We start from the raw sequence: 26537 nt of genomic DNA on the forward strand, positions 1-26537 counted from the left end.
CTGATTGGACCGCGATGGACAACGCCCTACGTAGAGGTCGATCTTAGTTCACAGTGCAAGACTTACGTCACAAGTGACAACTATATATCAGTGAACGAGCAAGCCTCCTTACAGTCCAGTTAACCTGAACCTTCATGATTAGGCTGCTTTCTTCAGGTTAGAGACCTCTGTCAAGTTAAGACGAGGGCACGGCAGTCAGGCGATTTTTCATAAAGTTCACGAGGACAGACACACCTGGTTGAGAACCTACGTCGTCAAGGACTTCGCAGCGAATTACCTAGACGACGGGATACAAGTGGATCTAAATCCACAGCGTCTCAGACTACAGCTGAATTTCATCATCAAGCTACTAACACAACTGGATGGTTAGTAACCTACTTAAGCTTTCTGATGGGAGAATTAAAACGGAAGTTTCACACTCCAACTTGGGGATCTGAATATAGTGCTCCAACACCTCACAAGTGAGGTTTATGAACACGCATGGATGACATACTTGGGCTCCATGATACGATGATTCTATCACGATGGCCAGCAAGAGCACTGTAAATTTATCTCCACCGAACCAAACAGGAAGGGAAGATGCAACAGATTATTTCCTCTATCATCAACTTAGGCAGAATGAAGTCTCACGTACTATATCTCCGTTTGGATCAGAACTGTCATACTATGTGCATACAAGACGGATGGACCCAATCCGACCCTCCATGAGCTTTTAATACTCATGATATTAGAGCGTTAACTTCTACAATTGATCTACACTAATGTTATTTGGAATAATGGAGGGTTTATTTCTGGAGATCCGATATGGTGGTTGCCAACCATTATCTGAGAGATATCACCACTGAGGACGTCTCAGGTATCCACCAATTCGATCCCATGGTCCTCGCACAACAATTGACAGTTCCTCGGAGAAGATAAGTCAATTTTACAGTTTTCTACTTATCTTATAACAGTACTAAATAGCTACATGCTATTTTGCTTAAGTTCCTTTTATCATCACAGTACTATCATTATTACATCATACAATATATAAGTTAACAACTCTACAGAGTTTGTTATTATATATTTACCTTAAGTTAATCATATCTTAAGAGTAGTACTATGGTAACATGATAAATGCATTAGCTAACAAACTTTACAGAGTTTTTTTGGCTATTATATACGTAGCTTAAGTTAATTATACCTTAAGCATAGTACTATACTCATATTATAAAAATATATATTCGCTAACAAACTCTACAGAGTTTTGCTATTATATAGGTAGCTTAAGCTTATTCATATCTTAAGCTTAGTACTATGTTATACCATATAAGTATATTAGCTAACAAACTCTAAAGAGTTTTTGCTATTGGGTTTAAGTGTCATATTCTAAGCAATATGGCTATTTTATAACATGTATTAGCTAACAAACTCTACAGAGTTTTTGCTATTATATATGTAACTTAAGCTTATTCATATCTTAAGCGCAGTACTATGTTTATATTATATAGGTATATTAGCTATCAAAACTCTAAAAGAGGTTTTTGCTATTATATATTTGGCTTAAGTTTTCATCATATTTTAAGCTTTATGGTTACATTATAACATGTATTAGCTAACAAACTCTACGGAGTTTATTTTTGCTATTATATATGTAGCTTAAGTTTTCCTTCATAAGCTCAATACTAAGTTTATATCATATAAGTATTTTAGCTAACAAACTCTAAAGGGTTTTGTTTTTGCTATTATACAATTAGCTTAAGTTTCATTATATCTTAAGCAGTATGTTTACATTATAAAATGTATTAGCTAACTGCTATTATATATATATAGCTTAAGTTTAATCATATCTTAAGCTCAGTACTATGTTTATAACATAAAAGTATATTAGTTAATAAACTCTAAGGAGTTTTTTTTTGCTATATACATTTAGCTTAAGTCTAATCTTATCTTAAGCTTAGTACTAGGGTTACATTATAAATCTATTAGCTAATAAACTCTACAGAGTTTTTGGCTATTGTACATGTAGCTTAAGATAATTATATCTTAAGCACAGTACTATACTCATATTATAAAATATATTAGTCAACAAACTCTACGGAGTTTTGCTATTATATATGTAGCTTAAGTTAATTATATCTTAAGCACAGTACTATACTCATATTGTAACAATATATTAACTAACAAACTCTACAGAGTTTTGCTATTATATATGTAGCTTAAGTTAATTATATCTTAAGCACAGTACTATACTCAAATTGTAAAAATATATTAGTTAACAAACTCTACAGAGTTTTGCTATTATATATGTAGCTTAAGTTAATTATATCTTAAGCACAGTACTATACTCATATTGTAAAAATATATTAGCTAACAAACTCTACAGAGTTTTGCTATTATATATGTAGCTAAAGCTTATTCATATCAGCATTATATCTATATCATATAAGTATATTAACTAACAAACTCTAAAGAGTTTGCTATTTTAATTAGCTTAAGTTTAATCATATCTTAAGCTTAGTACTATGTTTATATCTTAAAGTATTTTAGCTAACAAACTCTAAGGAGTTTATACTAGCATTTTAACAAGCTTAAGTCTATTAGTCTTAAGCATTGTATTAATGTTATATATACTTTATCATAATAAGTACATTGTAATAACCTTTATATGGCAGCTGATAAGTTAGCAGCAGGAATTCATCAATTCAGTGCCTTTATGAAGTTCCTATAGGGTTATTACAATCATCACAGTTCAAATCACTAATTATTAAAAATCCAAAGTATATATATTCCCACCTCCTTTCCATCGGATTCTACAAGCAAAAGAGCATGAGTCAGGATAAGGAAAAATATGTAATTTTTAGAGTAAAATTGATATTTTATACTTATCCTGACTCATGAGGTCAGCCCTCCCATCCTCCCCACATAACACTTTGGATTTCCCTGTAAATTCAAATGTTGGGCTCAGTATATGAGGAGAGAGTGAGGCACATGGGTAGAGGTGGCGCCCTCGTTCCCGCGCTTGTGGAAGGGAGGTAACTCGTGGTGAATGCTAATTAGTGATTTTACATTGAAGGGAACTTCAATTAGGGAGATACAAGTGTTTCCACTATGTTCGCAAGAGGAAGGAGACAAGCAAAAGAGCATGAGTCAGGATAAGTATAAAATATCAATTTTACTCTAAAAATTACATTATTTTAGCACAATCACTTTCTCATTTCAATCATTTTCTGTTATGAGTGACCTGTTACTCTTTCAGATTAATGTTCTCCATTCGAAGAAGAGGTTTGAAGTACTCGACACAGTGAGTATAATCATCATAGGTACACAATCTGAAGTGTTACACAGGCAGGCTGTTATACTTAACACAGAGCCGTCGTTGTCATATGAACCACCAAAAATTGATTTATGAAATCCAATTTTGGTTATGACATACATTAAAAACATATTTTTAGATTTGATAAGCTTCTGAAGAATACGTATTATTTTAAATATTTCGTCTTTTGTCATATTAAACATCAAAATGTTAATTGGGAATTTATAAATTCAGATTTTGTTATTATTATGTTTAAAACATGATTTGTTGTTTTTCCAGATGCTGTCTTTTATGCACGCACAAAATACATTCTTCCACCAGGGAGACGATCTGTTCAGTGATTTAGAAAAGTACATGAAAGATGTTGCCACACAGGTGAGTTGTCTCCCTTGACCAGTGTGCCCTTAAAAGGAAAGTATGCAAATCAGTTGTGAGTAAATTAGATATATATGTGCCCGTCCCATATCTGTTTTGGGGGATACACAATATTAGTAAAACTGATGTCACCAGTGTAACCAACTTAAGTCTGTGTAAGAGTGAGTATGGTTTTACGCTGTTTTTAGCACCATTCCAGCAACATCACGGCGGCTGTGACAGAACAAGGTGTTATTGTCTTAGTGCCAAGACAATCCATTCTAAATAGCATCTTGGTGCTATAGCTATCTTAAATTTAATGTAAAGATAGGGACTTATAGTCCTCTTAGTACTAAGTTCTCATTATAATAGAACAGGGCCGAGACTGGTTTGGGCACTATTACTCATGGAAGTTGATCATGAAGTGACGAGTTAAAATTGTCAAATGCAAAGTTTGCTCTATGGAACAGGACTTGTGTAAATAAGTGGAAATGTTTGTGACGGATAGCTGTCCATGTGATGTTGACAAGTGGATACATAAAAAACCATGACAAGTCAATCTGTAAAACACGATGGCGTCTGTCTTGGTGTTCCAGGTGGAAGAATTGAGTTCTAAGGCCAAGGTGGAACGCAAGGAGATGGAGGAACGTCACACGCTAGTACAGAAAATGGTGAGTACTGTATACATATCATCATTAGAGAAAGTCTCCAGACTACCCTGTAAGGGAAAACTAGATCCCAGTATCCCATGTTGGTCTCCATGTTGAGATTCCATTACAGAGTAGGTCTCAATTACCTCTTGCTCAGCCCTAAGAGAGGTTGATCTCCTTTGGGATTCCTGATATATCAAGCTGTCAATTGAGGATTGGGTGGTTACGTTTGTGGCCCAGGAGCTTGTGTGTCATTGTGCCCCAGCAATGGGGCTGGTGTTCATGATTACGACCACTGGTTTATAGCAAAGGGTCAGTTATATTCAGGTTTCCGTGATACAGCTGAAATATTGCTGACTACAGCATAATACAACACAGTTACATTCATATGAATATGAATTTAGACAGGGAATGAAAGAGGCTGGTGTACTAATGGAAACAAATGGGGAATGCATACTGTGAATCAGTATATCAGGGTTTTACGCAATACAGAAATGTCAAGGTAAAACCCTGTCACATTGTTTAATATGTATTCAGTCCATAATAAAACTTCATTTAAAAACAAGGATGGTAATGTGATTAACTTGTGTTGATCAACGTCAACGTCACTTGGAATATCTAATCAAATTAATGCTTCCATTTGCATCTGTTCCCTTACTTTTTTCCATCAGTATATAAATGAGACAAAGCCTCTTAAAGGGACGAGAGTCAAGTTCTTGTTTTAAAGACTTGTTTAGAATCTGCATGTGTGCACACTTGTAACATATGTTTGTATTTTCGCACAGTGTTGTAAAGCTCTGATTCAAGTTGTTGTGATTTATGAGTAGATAATTTAATGTATGACGGTAATTGCATGTTTACATTACAAAAGAACACAATTCATAGCCTGACACATACACAAACTCATCTTCTCTTGGTCTGTTCTCTGAATCCTGTTGGTTGGGATATGAGGGGTGGAATGGCGGCTGTGTTATGTGCAAGGACAGCCGACACAGACGCTGTGGCTGGCATTAGGGAGGAGGAGTTTGAATCTCATACAGTTTTAATGATACTTCAAGCAGTGATATAAACTCTGGCAGACTGGTTCCATATTCCCATGTAAATCCCTGAGAATTCCATTGGAATTCCTGACATGGCTTGTTTTTATTTTCAAACAGTTTGGTGCTAACTCTGAAGGTTTGTGCTCCAATAAACTCACACATAGTGTGTCAAATGACATTGTCTTTTACTGGACACAACTGTCACTATGAACCCGATAACAGGGCTGCACAAAATAATAATTCCTTCACAAAACTTTCATGGCATTTGTAGAAATCCTTAAGGTTTTTGAAGGGGAGATGCTATTGTTATCGCAGCCTGTTTGTCGATAGTTTTCAAGGAAGTGGACTTCTGTTAAAATCTGAAGATTGAAGTGTGATGACAAATGAAATACCGTAATTCCTCAAATAAGAGACCGTTCATAATTTATTGCACGGGGGGATGATGATTTTAAGGAGGGGTCACCCATTTTGTTCTGAGGAGCTAGGGGGTCAGCAGTTTTGTACACACATACTAGGGGGTCAGCAATTTAGTACATAAAAATATGTTTAAAATTATTCTTAGAAATTATGGTAAGGGGATGGGGGTCATTGGTTTTGTACATGACATGCAGGCAGGGGTCACTTATTATGTACATAAATTTTGGGGGCATTCACATTGTACATGCTTCTCCATAAAATCATCATCATCGTCAAACACACACACACACACACACACCAGCCATAAATTATGAACGGTCCCGAAGTGCCTGAGCACTTATTTTTTTAACGGACTTCCAGCCCTGGCCCTTCTTAGAGGCCTGACACTTTTGAGCTTACTAGGTGTAATTACCGTAATTGTTTGGGATTTGCACGTTACCACCGGCACTTATTAGAGGAAATACGGTACATGTATTCAGGTTATAATGTAACAAGTGGCATTCTTAAGATTTTCAACAATTATGACTATTGTTTGGGGTGTGGAACAAAAGAAAAGTAGTCTGATTGTTTTGTTATAGTTTTATTACAAATACACAAAGCTTCTACATACATTTGAAAATAAGTCGTGCATCTACAACGAAACATGTCAAGCAGTTATTCTGGTGGTTGAGATATATCTGAGATATTTTGTTATTTCTCAATTTATGACTTTATGAAAGAGTGATAAATTCAAATGATCTTGAATTAATGGGTGTTTATATTAAAAGGGTATTGTAAAAATGCAACAAACATTTTCTAAACATGTACTTCAGCAAGATTATTTCAGATGGGTATTATAGAATGATTATTTCAGACAGGTTTTTCAGAAAGATTATTTCAGATTGGTATAATGTCAGCAAGATTTTTTCAGACAGGTATTACAATCACATATTAAATTAAGCAATAATTTCTGCCAACAACTAATGACTTTTATGTTGCCCACTGGACTGTTTTAACCGTTAACAGCAAGAAGGTCAAATGAGCGGAAGTGATGACCTTCCAATATTCAACTTGGCTATTTGTGTCTGCAGAGATGTGTGTGTGGCAGCAGTGGTAATGGTCTGTGAATGCAAGGATACTGGGTGTGAAGGTTTCTCATGAAGTATTCTGATCAAGGTGCTAATTTCCAAACCAACAGCCTCAGCATCTATCTCCCACTCCTAGGTGTGACTCACCTGTCAGAGTAAATATCTTCATCAACAACCTCTCTCTAGCGGTGGGATAACATGGACTTATTTGGGACATACTCTTGTTTTAAGATGACATTGGTCAAGTTTGGACAGTTTGAAAATATGAACCAAATTGTTTTTTGAAAATTTACTTTTGTTTTCATTTTCATCAACATTTTAAGAGTTTTTGAAAGGATGTATGTGTCAAATCAACCACCACATTGTTTTCTTTCCTGTTGACCTCCTTCTCTTCAGCAGTTCTAAGGAAGAAGGTATTTGATTGGGCCTACAATGCCAGATACTATAAATGTATCTACAATCCTCGTCTTTGGATAAACATCCATCCAAATTCTCTCATAAGAGCTGTAAACAATGTTCTGTCTATAAAACAAATGTTTTAATTATTGCAAAAAAGTATTTCAAAATATATTTTTCTTCACAATTGCTAAGATCTAATCACCTGTCTGTTACCTCAAGTATGTCTTTCTAATAGTGGGCATCCTGAGCAAACATAGACTTGCAAAGAGTTGTCCCGATATGTTGGTATTATTCATGCATAGTCAATATTTCAGGTAGTCGCATCTAGGAATACCCAAACAACATGTCTGTAATTTTGAAATTGAAGAATGAATAATGTTTTTGTGGAATAATACTTGCTATCTATTTCCATCTTGAGGGTCAAATGTCTCTGTTCTGGTTCATCACAAGCTCTTGGTACCTTGTGCATGCCGACATCACCACACAGTATCGGTGATCTAGTACATGAGTTGATTCAAGAATCTTTCTTGCATATTGTGGTAGAAGTTCTTTTCACTACTGGTACCACCGTACCCTGGGTATTTGTATCTCAGACGTGACTTCATAGATCCATATTACTTGATAACTAGTCAAAAATCCATCTTCATCGGTCCTCAGATGTGATCGATGAGACCATGTTCTGTCTCATTTCATCCGAAGTATCCAGTAACTATTCCACAGTTCCACTTGAATTCGCCATTTAAGTGAAATGATCTCTAAAACCATGTCCTATCTCATTTACATAGGTCATTAGAATGAATGCAGAGACTATACTCTGCCTCATTTGAAAAGGATTTTGGAACTGTATTCTGTGGATTATATGTTCAGTACATGGTACTGTTATAAGAATCCATCATCAATCGTTAAAAGTGTGATGGTTCCATATGCCCAGTGTCTTTTAAGCTGACACTGCTGCTGCTGCTCTGTTCCTGTTCCTGTTTCTGTTCCTGTTCCTGTTCCTCTTTCGGCTCTTTCCATATCTCCTCACCCTGTCATCCTCTGTCTTTCGGTGACGCCTCTTTCTTCGACGTTTCTTCTCAGTCTTCTTTCGCCTTCTGTTCCTCGGACGCTTTCCTCTTTTGTTGGCTGCCCTGTTTTTTGGAGACCCTTTGACGTCTGCCTACACGTTGAGGAGCTTTTGTTGTTGTTGCCTCAACTTTGGATGTTACAGGAGCTGTTGTTGTTGTTGTTGCTGCTGCGGCTTGGGTTTGTGGGTTCGCTACCCTGTGTGCCGGGTTGAGGCCTTTACGTCGGTGATTAATTTTCTCAACTTTCTCAACTTGCACAACTTTCAACTTCTGGACAGGTTCTTCAGTTTTCTCTGGAACCTCAACTGTCCTTCTTTCAGCTTCTTGCACTGGTGGAGGGGGAGGTAACTCTTGTTTTACTTCTACATAATCTGACTCTGGAACATCTTTGAGCAATTTTCCTTTGTTTTTTTCTGGTTCTTCACATTGAGGCTCTTCATAAGCAAAGAATTTCACATCTGATGCTTTCATCCACCGTGCCAGCCAGAGAAGTCGGTTGTCACAGTTCAGGATATTGCCATCAATGGACAGAGCCTGTACCTTAGGGAAGACTCTCTGTAAAGAAGGTGGAAGGGTCTGGATGTCATTGAAGGTCAGATCCACCTCAGTCAGGTGATGCATGACTGGTGTGTCATCAATGATCTGGAGTAGCTGCAGAGCAAGACTCTGACTGCCCATCAAGCCTAGCTTCTCAAGTTTGGGCATTTCTGGAAGGAAGTTGTCCTCCAGGGAGAAGTCATCTGAGGGAGGAATGTAAGACATGTAAAGGGATGTGAGGTTCTCCAGATTTTTAAAAGCTCCAGTCTCAATTTTGTTGATTGGGTTGTTTGACAGGGTGAGGGTGGTGAGGTTTCGTACGTTGTCGAACATGCCTTTGGTGATGGTTGATATTCCATTGCCTTGAAGGTTGAGATATTTCAGAAACCTTAATCTGGACAGGGAACCAGCCTCAATTGTTTGGACTCTGTTTTTCTCAACTGTGAAATATTCAAGTTGGGATGTGTTTGCAAATTGAGCTCTTTGAATTTCAACCACTTTGTTCGAGTCCATGTATAGCTTCTTGAGATTGTCTGGCAATCCTCGAGGGATATAAATGAGATTATTGTCTCTCAACCAAATCTCCTGAAGATTCTTTAGCTTTGAGAAAGCCATGAATGCCACTCTGTTGATTTTGTTGTTGTTTAAGGTTAGCATGCGGAGTCTGGTGATATTTTCAAGATCCCGTTTACGTATCTCAATTATCTTGTTATGACCAAGACGAAGGTCAGAAACAGAAGGTGGGACTCCTTGAGGAACCTTCTTCAGCTGGCAGTGAGAAAAGTCGATCAGTTGAAGATTGGGGCTGCCCATGTTGAGAGCTGGAAGACTGGCAAGTGGGTTATTGTTGAGGAATAAGTAGCGCAGATATTTCTGATGTTTGAAGGCATCTGGATGGATTCTGACAAGGTTATTGTACCTCAAGTCCAGATAGTGCATATGGACATTCTTATAAAAGGTTTTAGCATGGATGACTCTTATTCTGTTTGATCCAAGATTGAGTTGGAACAAGGTTGGGACAACATCTAGGATCTGGGTCACTGTTTGGATGTTGTTGTTGGCCAGGTTTAGAGTCTTAAGGTTTGAAAGTCCAATCAAGGATTGAGAGTACATTCTTCCTATTTTGTTGTTGGACAGGTCAAGGGTCATGAGTTTTGGAACACTCTTGAAAGTTTTCTTTTTTCACAACTCTGATCTGATTTCCACTTGCCTTTAAAACTTCAACATTTGGCAGTTTGCCAAAGGAATTTTCACCAAGAACCCTTAAAGCATTTCCACCAATGTTGAAAATTCTTGTGTTTATGTCAACGTCTTTTGGTGGATTTGCCAGTTTCATGACGGAACAGTCTGTGATGTTGTTTTGACAAGATCGGCACTTTGCTGGACATGTTGGAGTAGCAGCTAGTGCTGTGACAGTGACAAGGGCAAGGCAAACGAGCAGACACTGTATGTCGGCCATTTTGGATGTTGGTGTATCTGCTGCTGTTCTACTTGAGCATCACGCTGAGTTCCTCATCTGAATAGAAAAAGGGAAAAGGTGGGGTCAGTGAAGAAAATACAACAGTATATAGTTGAAAAACTATTATCATTTTAAAAAAATATAGAGGTTATTCTTTTTCTATGGGTCATAATAATGAATCACATACTTACATTGTTAAACACAGACATGTTTTTCCGAAGTTAGTTTTAGACCTATAGGAAATTATAAGATTGTAATTAATGCAGTGAATTGAGAATGTCCAGCAGAAAGATTCTGGGTATTTAGGTTATAGATGTCCCTAAGGTACCGATCACTTTGGATTGTCTGGTCCAGATTCAATTATTGACAGACCACCACTATATTGCTAGAATATTGCTTAGTGCGACGTAAGCAACAACCAAACAAAACTCGAAAATAATGTGCTAAATCATGGAAATGACCTGAGGCAGTTGACCTGTTGGGTGTGTTGAAACTTTCTAAATGATAGGGTTGGCACAAATAGGTTCCAGTGTGAATACCTGGTAGAATTCATTGAGATGTGGGATGAGTGTTAGGATAATTTGTCAAGACACTCCAGCTGCGTGGATGGATGTTCGTGCTATCCACCATTGGATTAGGAGCTGTCATTGTCACAGGAAATCTGATTACGGGGCCAAAAACGCCTTGGTTGAATCAATTGCTCATGATTAAGACAGAAGAATGTTTTCAAAGATTTGCAAACCAGCAACTAAATTTTTGTAGATTAAGTCCAACGTATGCCTTAATTGTCTTAGCTTCTGTCTGGTGGTCTTGACTTTTAGGGAATAAATGATGCTGTTGATCACTGGGTTGTCTGGTCCAGACTCAATTATTTACAGACTGCCACCATATAGCTGGAATACTGCTGAGTCAGCATTAAACATCACCCAACATTCTCAGCCCTCTCATTTCAGGCATGAAAAACTTGCCTTATACAGGATGATATACAGGATGATATACTGTAATGTTATTTTGTAGCACGTGATGAAGTGAGGCGGCTTGATTAGCATTATCCAAAACTCATCCAGCTTATCCCAAGCATCGGGAGGGGGCATTTGTTTGACTTATACATGATAGGAGCACTGACAGACGTGAACAGCCTTCCATCTCCACTGAACCGTCAGTCTGTTTGTTCTTGTGATAACAAACATGGCACTCTGGCAATCACCACACACCAGTCTAGTGGAGCGGCCTTTCCTGATGTTGGGAATGATCATCGGCCTGCTGTCTCTGTACCAACATTATACCCTCCTTGCCCACATTTATTGTTTCAAGATGACATTTAGATATATATTTGGGAATCCTGAAATTCTTTTTCTTCTTTGATTCATATCATGTAATTCCTGCGCAATGCTTTTAAATGGTTCTTTGTACTTGTGACTTAAATCAGTAACCTGAAGACTAACTCTCGTAAAATTGATCAGTTAGAGTCTTGCTAATTATGATCCAAATGAGATAGGCAATCTAGTAGACAGAATATTTATTGGGCAAGCCTGTCTTTGGTTGTAGTGCCAGTAAAATTGAAAAAAAAGGCCATGGCTAAGCTTTGCAAGAGTGTAGCTGACAATCAAAATCCAATTTCAGGCACATGAAAATAGGGTAGATTAATGCTTAGTCCCTGAAAGTATATAATTTTGATCGTAACAAATAAACCCATTTAAATTGAAAAGGAGCCTCAGTGAGATTGGAGATTCAGAACCTGGAAAAAACAGACTAGAAAAAAGGGGTCAGGAGCCCTTGGGTCTGGAGAGGTTGAACATTTGCTTCAAAATCCTACATGACTGTGAGTGAGTGGTTTTACGCTGCTTTTAATAATATTCCAGCAATATCACGGAGGGGGACACCAGAAATGCGCTTCGCACATTGTACCCAAGTTGCGTTGCAAGACCATACCCTGATATGGCTGAAATACTTTTAAAATATGCTTTGATCCAAACTCCTGAACTCTTTGTTCACAATACACAGCAAACTGACAATCTACATATTCAAGTGCCTGGGACACTGCAAGCTTGTGAGATGGGTGGTAGACACTGTGTGTGGTCAGACATGTGACTCCATCTGTTTCCATCCTCCCTCGCTGTCTGTATGTAAGACTCGGTGGTTTACACAATACAGGATAAGTGGTTAGGGAATGTGTAAATATAAAACCCTGGCTGTATTGCAAAGGTTATACTGTTGAAGAAGTCACAGGTGGTATGGGAGATATCCATCAATGATGTCAGATGTCGGTAGGATCTCATCGGTTGAGTTTATGCCATTCTTTGGCAGCAGCAGCACAAATTGTAGGGGGTATTTGAGCTGTAATGAACGAATAGGTGGAGACCATTTTACATTAATTGTGAATGAGTATGGTTTTATGGCACATCATCAATGTTTAAGCAGTATAACAGTGAGTGAGTGAGAGCGTGAGTTGAGTTTTATTCTCCTTTTAGCAGTATTCCAGCAATATCACAGCAGGGGACACCAGAAATGGGCTTCACACATTGTACCGAGTTGAGATTCAGGCATTCAAACCTAGGTATTAGGTTTGATGAAATCAAACCTTTAAGCACTGTGTATCCAACCTTATCTTTTGAGTTTTTATGATGGAGAAAGAGGCAATCTCAGCAACTTTAAAGTATTTCAAGCTGAAACATATGATATCTTTTCCCTATCCCCACGTTCAGATAGTTTCAGCAATTATTTGGTCGGCTTTACATGTTATCAGGAAAGAAATACATTAAACTCGATGAATACATGTTTTCATTTGTTGTCTGGTTGCGTAAGTTAACTCTCTTCTAAATACACCTTTGTACTCTATAAAGCACTGGTGCTATAGTTGAGATACTTCAGTGCACATGAAAAAGGCTGATACAGTGTTGTGTGTTGCCAGTAGATCCTATCACTTGTAATAACTTCGGCTTCTCAAGGTCTCGAAACATGACCAGTTTCCATGGCTGGGATTCCCAGACTGATGGGTCCCAAGGTCCCATCTTGGGATACAGGACAGAAAGGACCCATCTGTTACCTAATCCAAGCATGTGGACCTGGACCTGTGTGTCAGACATCATAATATGATCCTTGTCCCAATCCACAAGCGTATTTTACTACACATTATGCATGACATAGTGCTACAATCACTTCGTACATTAGACGCTGGAAGCTCGGATTCAGTAACCAAACTGCTAGGATTACTGGATCCCAGTTTCTGAAACCCAGTTTATGAACCCAAGTTTCAGAATCCTAGTTTCTGAATTCATGTAACTGGTTGCTGAATACAAGTTTCTGAATCCAAGTTACTGAATCCTAGTTTCTGAATATAAGTTTCAGAATCCTAGTTTGTGAATTCATGTAACTGGTTGCTGAATACAAGTTTCTGAATCCAAGTTACTGAATCCTAGTTTCTGAATATAAGTTTCAGAATCCTGGTGTCTGAATATACGGTAAGTTGCTGAATCCTAGTTTCTGAATTCAAGTTGCTGAATCCTAGTTTCTGAATATAAGTTGCTGGTTACTGAATCCTTGTCACAGAATCACAAAATCCAGCTTACCATACATTTGTTAATGAATTCTACTTTCACAAAATGTTAGATACAGGATCCAGCAGTTATGCACATCCTGGATACATTAGTAGAAGCCGAGAAACACTCATAGTCATGGTCGTCCTCATCATTGAGTGAGTGGGTGAGTGAGTGAGTGAGTTTGATGTCACTTTTAGTAATATTCCAGCAATATCACTTCGGGCAACACTGGTGATGACCCCATGTGACGTCATTTGTAGCATTGAAAGCAACAGAGGTAACTTTGAAGATGAAATCAACATGGGTGTTTTAACCAACTCGTCCAGTTGCATAACCTGTAATGTGTTTGTGTTGTTGAATGATTCACCTCACCTTAAAACTTGTCTAGCAAGCACAGACACATTTTTTTCACAATCACAGTTCCTCTGCTTAATTATAATTCACGGTTTGTAATATTCAACAATAAACATTTGTTTGTAACTTGTGTATCGAAAAGATCTGACATTGTTTGGTGTTACAGACTGTTGAAATATTCTTACACTGAGGGGGCAGTGGGGTAGCCTAGTGGTTAAAGCGTTCGCTCGTCACGCTGAAGGCCTGGGTTCTATTCCCTACATGGGTACAATGTGTGAAGCCCATTTCTGGTGTCCCCCGCCGTGATATTGCTGGGATAATGCTAAAAGCAGCGTAAAACTGAACTCACTCACTCACTCTTACACTGAGTCTGTTGTCCTCAGTACAGAATAGGTCAACACTATCTGATATCTCTCCGGTTGATGTACTCCTCAGCAGGGCAGGCAGGAACAGTACCAATACTTATTTGACTGTGGGATAATGGTAGCCCAGCCATTCAGGGCACTGCAGTTCACTGTGCAATGCTGCACGTCTCCGATGTGCTAGAAGTCTGTGATTTTAGGTTTATATCCAAGATTTTCCAAGATGTTTTTTGGTATATCAGCACCCAGCAATGGATGTGTGAATACTGTGGAAACTAATGAGTAACTCACTCTCACTCACTGTGACAACTTTTGTACTTTTTGTCAAGATCGGTCGATGTATTTCATCCTTATCTTTTTCTGATACATCCCTGTGTGATGGAGTACGTGAGTCAATAGCTCCCTATTACTGCTGAGACATTGACTGAATAAGTCCACATAACCCAATATAATCTTTGGCCTCTTTTCCAACTTATAGCATCAGGCTAGCTATTCTCGAAACGTTCCTAAGAACTTCTTAAGCCCATTCTTAACACATTGGCTACGATCAAAGTTAAGAATTCTTAGGACAATGAACGTTTTGAGAATAAGGGCCCTGAGTGGTAGCCCATTGGTTTAGTTCGAAAGTCAGGTCAGTTCTCCTCCTTAGCCAGACTAAGATCTGCTGATCATGAGTTTGAATCCCAGATTTGTTTTGCTTTCCTACTTATGTAGATATGAAAGGTAAAGAAGCATTTAAACAAGATTTCTGGAGGTGTATTTCTAATTACATCTTAATGTGCACATATCAAATATACAAATGAATCGAAACCATCTTTCATCTGTTTAAAGTGTGTCTGCACTGATCTCCACCCTGTATGTTTGAGCAAGCAAGAGCAGGAGGCATTCCAACATCAATATCATCATCATGGACTTGGATGATCGATAAAAATATGTTGCGATGATTTGCCTTAAGTAAAGAAGCAATACACTTATCACGCTTTCATACAAATAGCTGCATGGAGAAATGACACCAGTTGTTCATAATGCAGGTGATCCAGTAACACATCTCCTTGTCTTAGAAAAACTACTTTGTACAGTTTGAAGAACACCAACAAGATGACAAATATTCTTTATCATCTTAAATCTCAAATGGTCAAAAAGATGTTATTGATAACTTTCACTGTCTAGACATATGAAAAAAACATTGGATATTGATAATAGTCTACATCCCCTGCATGTGTGTACACTAAGCATACTTTAAACAGGACAGAGTAATCTTCAAGATTCTAGGGTATCAGTTCAAGAGTTTGTTAGAAGTTGCGTCATTACATTCCGAGCATGTGGGCACTCAGTTACATCAGAGGAGTGCCCAGGAGTTCAATTTTGATTTGAGTGCGTTTCTGGATTAAATTATGGTTTATTTTCACATCAAGTGTTTTGTGAACTTTTGCATTTGCAGATGAGATGCATTTTTTACCCCAGCTTGTTTAATAAGAAATTTGAGTTGTATCTCTTATTGAGTACTACTTGATGGTTCTGCTACATTCTCGTCTTTGATAAATATACAAAGGTACATGGCAAAGGATAATATGCATAGGTTGCACTACAGTCATATGCAAGGGATTGGGAGAATAGAAATTTCACCTGCAACCTACCCTGCAGTAACACATGACTATAATGGATCAGATGGTCAGTCTCAGTGACCAAGTTGTCATAGTTTCAACTTGCATGGATCATTTTTCATTATGTGAATAACTGGCTTGGTCGCCATACGAAACTGCTAACAGAATTACTTGTAAGGCAAGAAGAAGTCTTAAACTACTCAAATATATTTTAGGCACATAGGAATGTTATACATTCTTTTAACAATGGAGTGTTTTATTAAAATATAAAGCCCTTTAAGTTTGTGTTTGCTGAAATTGTTGCTTAAAATATTAATCCAACACGTACATACATCACCGTGAGAAATGTTCATGAATACATGCCCTTGAGGTATTTAGGTACTCCACATACCCCCATCACAACAACTTGTTTTTCATGGTAATACTATCTTGTAAAACACATGTGATAGTGAAGGACCAAGCCTGCAGCCCTGGTGAAGACCTGATTGTGGAAACAACAACATATTGTTTATGACTGCGTTTGATGGATAGTGTCTTTTTTAGGAGGAGTCTGGCCTCAGTTTATGAGTCAAGTGTTTATGTGAGTCACAACTGGACAGTTATTGTTGACTGACATGGGACGCATATGATTGCATTTGAGGGAATGGTTCTGATCAGGGAATGAGGAAAACTTTCATGGGTTTGTAGCCCTGCTCCAAGGCTGTAGATAGTAATTCTATCCTTCGAAGAGGCAAGTCTAGATAGGTGGACCCCAGTCTGTTATTTATTATTTTTTAGAAATTATCATTTAAACTAGGAACTTTTACCTTAGAAACTTGTGCAAGTCTAATGGGTTTGCTGTAACACTTATTTAACCTACATAAATAGAAACTTGTAGAGTACAGCTTAATGAGTGATATGAAGGCTTTACACAAAAAATACCTGCTTGCCTGGCACAACGCACAGGAAATATAGTAACGCTTCAGGGAACTTTACCACTTCTTTAAACCCAATTAGTGCTTTCAGTGTTTATCTGGGAATGATGGAAGTAATTCTGTTCGTTTAGTTCTATTTTAGTTCAATAGTAATAAGTAAGTAATTATTTGCATTATCAGGTGGCTGAAACTGTTGAAATTGTATTATATTAAATACTGAATCATGAGTGGGTTTTGTTTATGCTCCTAGAAATATGATAGTGGGAGATTACAGAGTGAGTGAGTTTAGTTTTACGCCGCACTCAGCAATATTCCAGCTATATAGCGGCTGTCTGCAAATAATCGAGTCTGGACCAGACAATCCTGTGATCAACAGTATGAGCATTGATCTACGCAATTGGGATATGATGACATGTGTCAACCAAGTCAGCGAGCCTGACCACCTGATCCCTTTAGTCGCCCCTTAAGACAAGCATGGGTTGCTGAAGACCAATTCTAACCCGGATCTTCACGGGTAGAGATTATAGAGAGATTATGTGGGCTTCTCACATTGGACAACAGTGGAAACAAGATCAGACCATCGGCATGATAAGCAAGTAATGATCTGCACTGTACACCAAATTCTCACAGAATACAATTTGATTATTAATGAATGGCATTTATGATGCTAAAGCACACCTGGCTAATTATGTCTATTTGTCTGTAACAGACACCTTCAACACACCACAAGGACTGGTGTGATCTGTGACATTCAACCAAAACAATTTCAGTTATGGTGAGCGAGTGAGAGTGAGAGAGTATGTTTTTATTCCACTTTTAGCATAATTCCAGCAATATCACCAGACACCAGAAAATGGCTTGACACATTGTACCCATGTGGGGATCAAACCTGGGTCTTCGACACTTTAACCGCTGCCCATTTCATTTATGGAACTTATACAGTGTTTGTGTGACTGAAATACATTGGAGTTGTTAATGTAGAAAGCCTTGTGTGACATGTGGAAATTGTTGTGGTCTCATCATCAGAGATATAAGCATCACTTGATGAGTTTTAGGAAGAGCATGGTGAAGAAGTGCTTAATTCCCAGGGCATGCCAATGTGGGTGGGTGGTTAAAATTCCGTATCCTGTGATTCACATTTCCTATGATTGCACCTATACAGGGTTCCAGTGTTTTAAAACAGCTTCAAGATATGATCACACGAAACTGGAGTTTGTAAGATTGTTTTGATTGATCAAATATATGACAGAAATGTTTAAGTTATGACATTTTAAATCTACCCCCACTGAGATGCAATCAGAATGTAATTCTTTAATGTTTTATTTACTTATAAGCAGCAGAATCTCTGCACGATGACACAATCAGGAGAATCCAATATGAACATGTATATTTTCAGCAAAGTTAGTAAACAGGCTCGCTGACACTGGATATTATGGTCCACCGATATCTCAACTGTCTGGTTTGTTTACAGCCCGCTGTCACATGGCAGGGTTACTACTGTGTGGCTTTAAAGCAACAGGGTAGCCTATTGGTTAAAGCATTTGCTCGTTCATGACAAAAGCCCGGGTTCAATTCCCCACAATGGTACAAAAGTGAAGCCCATTTCTCGTGTCCCCCGCTGTGATATTGCTGGAATATTGCTAAATGCAATGTAAAATTATACTCACTCACTCACTCAATATGTTTTATAAAAATAGTGGCATTGGGACAGGACATCCTTACCCGTTACATAATGACATGTTATCACTAATTTTCAGTGATCATTTCATGGTATTTTCACTATATTTTGCCTTTCACACCAATAGAATCTGTTTCACCTTTCACACCCAATAGAATCTGTTTCACCTTTCACACCCAATAGAATCTATTTCACCTTTCACACCCAATAGAATCTGTTTCACCTTTCACACCAATAGAATCTGTTTCACCTTTCACACCCAATAGAATCTATTTCACCTTTCACACCCAATAGAATCTGTTTCTGTGTGTAACTAAGACTGTTCTGAGGCATTCACATTTCATATTTCCATCACAGTACGTTTTTTTTTGTAACTAATGGGGCTTGGGGGCATCCAGGGATTTTAGATTTTCAAGGAAACTAACAGAGTTTCATAAAAATATATCCAAAAGATGTTTTTCGAATTTGATAAAAAGTCATAAGATGTCGTCAAGCTTTTTGTCTTTGGCAGCATAACAGGGTCCCTAGGGCTCTATAGGTCTTCGTCTATGGTATTTGGATCTAGGAACCCCCTAAATCTTAACTTTTTACATTAGGTCTATGACAGGGGCTGTTAACCTTGTTGCTTAATTTCAAACACTGCTGTTTGAAGCTGTTTGATTACAACCATATATTCTTTTTGCATGTTTAGGCTAGTTCATATGTAAATAGGGTTTGATGTGAGCACAAACGGTAAAATCATTATATTTATTTAAAAACTTTTCTCTTAAAACATATGCCGGTTTTATTTTAACGTAATAACAGTGGTTCCAATTGGTGAAATATATGGTGATGTATATCAAAGAAATATAGACTGGAAATGAAATAAGAAATGTAAGCTGTATACCATATTCCTCCTAATACGCTCCCAGGGCCTAAGCAATGTTAGTGGTAAGACAATCGGAATGCCAACTTAGATTAATGACACCGATAGCACAATCGGAACGCCAACTTAGATTAATGACACCGATAACACTGAATAAGACACTGTATGGAAAAATGCCTTGGATGGTGAAGAACAGTCTGGTTGGACAGTCTTAATAAACCCGCATAACACTTCAAAAGTGGTGGTTAAGAGAGCTGAATGTTAAGACATCAGTTTTTTAGTGAAGCAGATCCTGACAGCTAAAAAGAATATTTAGTTTTGACTTTCTTTACTGGCCAAAATCACCTGCTTAAACAGCGATTAAGGAAATCTGGTCTAGAATCATAGTCAGCAAGAAAAAATCTTGCTGACTTAGGAAGCTGAGGATTGAAGGTTAATGGTGATGGGTACAGCAGATGGGAGGAGTGGTTTGTCATGGAAGAAACTTCCAGAAAAACTAAATGTTTGTTGTTGTGCACGGCAGTCCATCACCAACAGCATTAACATGGCTGATCAAAAACAAGTGTATTGTTTTGTAAATGAATCAGGCCCTGAAACTCTCATTGCAGATGTTTAGTGATATGGTATTTTAAACATAGCTATAAGAACATGTATAATGTGAGAGTTCTGTGTTTGATGAAAATCAGAATGGGTATTGTGTAAGTGAGATATACTGCAACACTTGGGAAAAATGGCCACAAAAATCAGATGTTTTTTTTAGGAATTTTGGCATGACTTAATCAGAAACAACGTTGTCATGTGGGTTTGATTCTCATTCTCTGTGCTTTGACATTGACTTCAGCACAAGAACACATATTTTCTCTTTTCGAGTTAGAGTTGATAATGCGATTGAAGTTTCTGTATACTAAATGTCATTTTAAATAATGGCATTGTGCGTATAACAGTTTTTAACGGGATGATGTAGGTTTTGTTAAAATATATAATCGAAACATTTACACAATATATTTATGTATATTCTAAAGAATTCCATACATATATGTACAAATAATAAAACCATGTTCCTGTCTTAAAACAGAGCTTCTTAAGATTATTTCTAAAGTGATAGAGATGATAATTAGTCATCATCAGAAGTTTTGATATCAAAACCTTGATTTATGAAAATTCAGAGTGTATTTTAAATAAAACACATGTTAATTAAGGAGAAAAATAGCTACGGAATAATGTAATTAAAGAAGATCATTAACCTCACCTGCATGTAATTATGATTCCAGTTAGAAATGGCAGTATAATCCGATTGATGTGACAGTGTGACAGCTAGTCTGGTCAGTCGGGCAGAGCATGGCGCACTGTAGGATGGTAGGGGAGCTTGAAGCATGGCAGATACATCCCTCTATAGTCTGTTTCACTGGAGGGACAACTCTCACAGATGTATGCTTTGTTTCAATATTTAGTGTGTGAGTGTTACAGTAGTTTTTGGACCAGTTGTGTACAAAAAATAGATGGACGACTATTGGATGACATGGTCATGCTAAAAGTGATGTTCCATAGAGAAATTCATTCTAAGATAATCATTGCTATGCGTGAGTGATTTCAGCTCGACTTAACTCTGACCTTGGCTTTGGTGATGCTGGAAAAAGCCTTGTAATAACAATCAGTGAGGAAACCTCTGGTCTGAAGCTGGATTCAAAGCCCATTCCTTGATGTTCTCAACTTTGATATTGTTTTAGTACTGCAAGTAGCACTACAACACCCTACCCACATATGAACTAATGAGTGTCCGAATGGCCTGAGGTGCATCTGTTGTGAAGTCATCGGTGGCCCAATGGTCTGAGGTGCATCTGTTGTGAAGTCATGGGTGGCCCAATGGTCTGAGGTGCATCTGTTGTGAAGTCATGGGTGGCCCAATGGTCTGAGTTTCATCTGTTGTGAAGTCATGGGTGGCCCAATGGTCTGAGGTGCATCTGTTGTGAAGTCATGGGTGGCCCAATGGTCTGAGGTGCATCTGTTGTGAAGTCATGGCCCAATGGTGGTCCAATGGTCTGAGGTGCATCTGTTGTGAAGTCATCAGTCATGGGTGGCCCAATGGTGTGAGGTGCATCTGTTGTGAAGTCATGGGTGGCCCAATGGTGTGAGGTGCATCTGTTGTGAAGTTATCAGTGGCCCAATGGTGTGAGGTGCATCTGTTGTGAAGTCATGGGTGGCCCAATGGTCTGAGGTGCATCTGGTATGAACCAAGGGCAGAATGGCAGAGTCATCATGCTAAGATGCAGATCCTTGCTCATGCTTTCAGTTCATGTAGTCTAGGCAGACATGATATATCAGAGTTTAGAAACATGCATTTACACTTTGAGCGATTAAGTTGGAAAGTATGCTGAAAGTCATTGGAAATTCCAAGATGGAATAAATCCATCTGGAGGACTAAAAGGCTCAATGTGAGATGACACTGGTGATATAATACCATCAGTGGATACTAGTTCAGTTATATTTGGTTGCTGTGCTTTTGGGATCCGAGGCTTGATGAGGAGTTATGTCCCTTTCCGCTATCAGTATCTGCCAGGTGTGTGTTCCAACCATTCAATCATGCTTTTTATGATCCTTGATCCTGGGCTCGATTCCCCACATGGGTACAATGTGTGTCCCCCCACCATGATATTGCTGGAATATTGCTAAAAGCTGTGTAAAACTAAAACTCAGTCAGTACAACCTCAAATCATGCTCCTTGATCCTGGGTTCGATTCCCCACAGCTCAGCTGATATTGCTGGAATATTGCTAATAGTGGGGTACAACTCAAATCACTCAGCTCAGCTTAGGTCAGGTCAGGTCAGCTCAGCTCAGCTCAGCTCACTCAGGTTTAGATCCAAGATAGTCACAGGTTCCAGTAGTTAATCAGAAAGTGAGTGGCAGAGTCTGTCAGTGATCCTGATCATCTCCCCGGGACTGGTGATGTAAGGATAGAGTAGGTAATGTTTACACCAGTACAGACGGAAAGTCTTGGCCTGGACATGGCAAATACATTAGTTGGTGTAGAGTTAATCCACCTGTTACTGCTCAGGGAGTTGATGGGTGACCTTGATCAGGGTCACAGCTCCATGAGCTCATCGGCTGGGGTTGTTACTCACAGTCATGATGCCTCTACAGAACTGTACTGGAACACCTTGCGTAGGTGTGGTTGTAATCTCCTAATTTAGTCTCTACCAAGAGCTTGGACCACAGACTTTATGAAACAGTCTTTTCATTCATTTCTTATATCTAGCATTGAATTCTAAGCTTTATATAATTTAAGCATCCCATTCTAAAACCTTCTCAACTTCAGCATCCCGTTCTCATTCGTTCTCAGCTCTCAACATCTCCTTAATTTTAGCATCCCATTGTCAACTGTTCTCATCTGCATCCCATTCTCAAATTGAGCATCCTATTCTCAATTCAAGCATACCATTTTCATCCCCTTTTCAACTCAAGCATACCATTTTCATCCCATTTTCAATTCAAGCATACCATTTTCATCCCCTTTTCAACTCAAGCATACCATTTTCATCCCCTTTTCAACTCAAGTATCCAATTTTTATCCCCTGCTCCACACAGCATCCTCCAATTCTCAGCTTTCAGCATCCCTTTCTCAAATGTCACTTGTGGGTGAACAAGCAACATTAGAATTCCTGTGCATCCACATTTGACAACAAAATACACAGTTATCTCCCTAGCTTCCAGGATGTTCTTGTCATTGGTTCTAATCCCAGTGTGATCCAGTTATGATCTTTGGTGTTTTAGCCCCTCAACTTTCACCTGTAACATGACCTGCATCTATGTGGGGCGGTGGGGTAGCCTAGTGGTTCGCGTTCGCTCGTCACGCCGAAGACCCGGGTTCAATTCCCCACATGGGTACAATGTGTGAAGCCCATTTCTGGTGTCCCCCGCCGTGATATTGCTGGAATATTGCTAAAAGCGGCGTAAAACCATACTCACTCACTGCATCTATGTATTTTCTCAAACATGACTGACCCTAACTGAAGTGCTGTTTGCTAAGTGTTAGTAGGACTAATCTCAGTGATTGGATGTCTTTTTCACAAGGCTGTTAAAGAGAAATGTAAGTCCATACACAATTTTCCTTATAATAATGGAAGGTGGTTTTAGCAGATCTCTTATGATTAGGGAACGGATTTTGTTGCTTTTTCTTAATTCACGAAGGAGAAACAAATAACATTAAGACCAATTAGGGAAACATGACCTTGCAACAGTTTTGTTATTCATAGAATTGGGGTAGAATAGGTCCCTTAGCAGCCAGGGCTTGTCTTTACAAAGTGACTTCCAGGATCCGATGATCAGACCTGGTGATTCAGTGGATTGTGAGTCATCACGCCCTGACAGTGTGGATATTTCTTCACAGGTTCTATCTCTGAGTGGTCAGGTCCGGTTTCAGTTATTTACAGGCTGCCATCATGCAGGAATATTGCTGAGTGTGTCATTTAACAGCAAACAAATGTTATTATATGTCGAATGACATTCACTGTCAGTCCTTGCAGTCTTGGTGTGAACCTCATGGGAATATAATGGCTTTAAACATGATTAAGCATGATGAATAGTTGTTATTGCCTGTTTCAGCAGCCGTCTGCTTGGAGACAGTTTCCAGCATTGTGCTAAAGATATTAACAATATGTTTTTTGCTTTCAACCTTGAAATATGTTTGTTGTGATTCAACCAGAACATGTTTTCCTTTGGTTTGGAGCCTCAGCAATGTAATGAGGAGGTTCACATGCGTTCACGAGTCTTCATCATCCGACCTTGACAAGTGGTGCGCCTACTGAATGAGGGAATGAAAGACGAATGTATTTGACACGTGGCTTGTAGGAAGCAGATAGGATCAAATTGTGTTTGAAGAAATCGTTAATAAAGAGTTAGAAATATATGGAAAAGTTTCGTGATGATGACTTGGGAAATACCAAACTGTTGCTTGGTGCCTTTAAAAAAACACCTACGTATTGTTAAGTCGAACCTTAAATGATCATAAATCTTCGGCTAATACACTTGCATGGAACCGCTTGGCACTGATTTTGCAATTGATCAGTCATGGTGTCAAAGAACTTTGGCTACACTTTTGACAACTTGACACGAGTCAGATAGTATTTGTCTCCTTGATTGAAGGTTTAGCGTTGTATCTATGGTGGATGCAGATTAACATGGCTGCTCATACCACTGATTGCTTCATTGTGAGAAGATGGCTGATAGATATGTCTGATGTACATGATGAGGCAATGCAATCGCACACACTGGTGGTGCTCAGACGTAAATATCCTGATTGAGGGCAAGAGCGAGGCACCACAGAGGTGCAAATATCTCTTCGATCTACCAGAACAGTTTCTTGCTTTGGGAAAGAGAAAATAGTAAAACTATTGTCAGGGTTGATTTCAGAAATTTATGATAAATGAATTGAAGTAAGAATTAAATTGGAAATAACATTTTAATTAAGTCACATTTTAAATACTTTTTTTGAACTTTTGTGAAAGGTATGAAGATCTTATTTGTAAAACAAAGGCATAACATGATCTGGAAGTGTTTTTCCAAGGCATTAGTTCTTTGGAAAATATTATCGATAAACATGTAAGACAAAGAGGTCTATTGACAAATAGTACCAAAATACAGGATTTGCGATAGTCAGCCAGGTTGGTTGGTTGATTTGTTGTTTAATGCCATTCTCAGCAATATTCCAGCTATATGATGGCTGTCTGTAGATAATCAAGTCTGGACCAGACAATCCAGTGATTAACATCGTGAGCATCGATCTACGCAATTGTGATACGATTACATGTGTCAAGGAAGTCAGCAAGCCTGTCCATGTCTGCCAGGTAGGATTACAGAATGGAATCTGTACCCAGCAGCCAATTCTGATTGTTAAAACAGGCTACTGAACTGATGGGTGGTCAGACTCGGTGTCTTGGTTGATGGTTTGTCATTACACACAGGCATCAGTCATTGGATTATTTGGTCCAAACTTAATTATTCTCAGGCACTGTCATACAGATAGAATAGTTCTGTGCCATTAAACAAGAAACGTCACAAATATTCTAGAAGACATGGAAATATTGGTTAAATATATCTCTTAACTAAAGACCTCAGTAAAATGATGGCTGTTTTAATGATCATGCGGATCGAGTTCTCAGATTGTTCCTGGTGCATATTTTCAATGTCCTTCACTGATGCAGGGCGATAGTAGAGTGCAAGGGGCTTGATACTGATCCGTCAAGCTCCTGTCTAAGATTAATGTCTGATTTAATTCTCAGCTGCCAACACTGATAGAACTCAGCCACTGAACCTTATTGCACTTGATAACAATGTCAATAAAGTTCCAGCCAGTCACTGTACAAGAATCTGCTGGTGCTCCGTGGCTTGACTGCATGTTCTTAACACTTTGTTGTGAAGTGATTAATCGTCTTGTTGTTGCTTTAAAGATATAAAAGGTGATGAAAGGAAAAAGGAAATCTTTGATACACTTTTCTGATACCTTTTTTTAATTACTACAGACTCTTAGAAAGATGTTAACATGAGATATTACTCTACGTAATTATGTTGGAAAGAGAATTCACTGTAAAGTTCAAGATGTGGAGTGAAGTATATAAAATGATGTTGAACATAGAGTTATGTCCCTTTGTCATTTCATACCCAGTTTCGTGGTTTTTCACGTGGAAAGTGGTTTGTTGTTTATTTTGGTTTGACCTGCACTCAGCAATCTTCCATCTATATGAGTCTTTAAGATACAAATCTGGACAGAGATGGTTGATTATTTAATTAATTATGGACCTGCCAACCAGTGAATGACATTATGAATGCCAATCTTTGTAATTTGGATTTAATGACATGCATCAACCAGGTCACCAAGCCAGACCTCTTGATCCTTATGTTATGTTAAGCCCAATGATGTATAACTGTAATATGGCTGACTA

The 26537-nt window shown here is 38.4% G+C and overlaps 2 protein-coding genes across 6 annotated transcripts in view; one reads left to right on the plus strand and one right to left on the minus strand.

The window, feature by feature from the left end:
- Positions 1–26537, plus strand: part of LOC124271896 (arf-GAP with coiled-coil, ANK repeat and PH domain-containing protein 2-like) — a 103737-nt gene that overhangs the window by 42629 nt on the left and 34571 nt on the right. For all 5 annotated transcript variants that reach the window (XM_046707066.1, XM_046707062.1, XM_046707063.1 and 2 more), the window contains 3 exons: positions 3239–3283; positions 3575–3670; positions 4246–4320. In XM_046707066.1, coding sequence (XP_046563022.1) covers positions 3239–3283; positions 3575–3670; positions 4246–4320 — 216 coding nt within the window. The remainder of the gene's footprint in view (positions 1–3238; positions 3284–3574; positions 3671–4245; positions 4321–26537) is intronic.
- Positions 7497–20973, minus strand: LOC124271899 (leucine-rich repeat-containing protein egg-6-like). The gene is made up of 2 exons (XM_046707070.1): positions 20851–20973; positions 7497–10342 (listed from the first exon to the last, which is right to left on the minus strand). Exon 2 carries the CDS (start codon positions 9973–9975, stop codon positions 8299–8301), a length of 1677 nt encoding a protein of 558 aa, XP_046563026.1. The 5' UTR covers positions 9976–10342; positions 20851–20973; the 3' UTR covers positions 7497–8298.

This window comes from Haliotis rubra, unplaced genomic scaffold (genome assembly GCF_003918875.1).
Source record: "Haliotis rubra isolate DU_JTF1 unplaced genomic scaffold, ASM391887v1 Scf164, whole genome shotgun sequence".
Taxonomy (NCBI): domain Eukaryota; kingdom Metazoa; phylum Mollusca; class Gastropoda; order Lepetellida; family Haliotidae; genus Haliotis; species Haliotis rubra.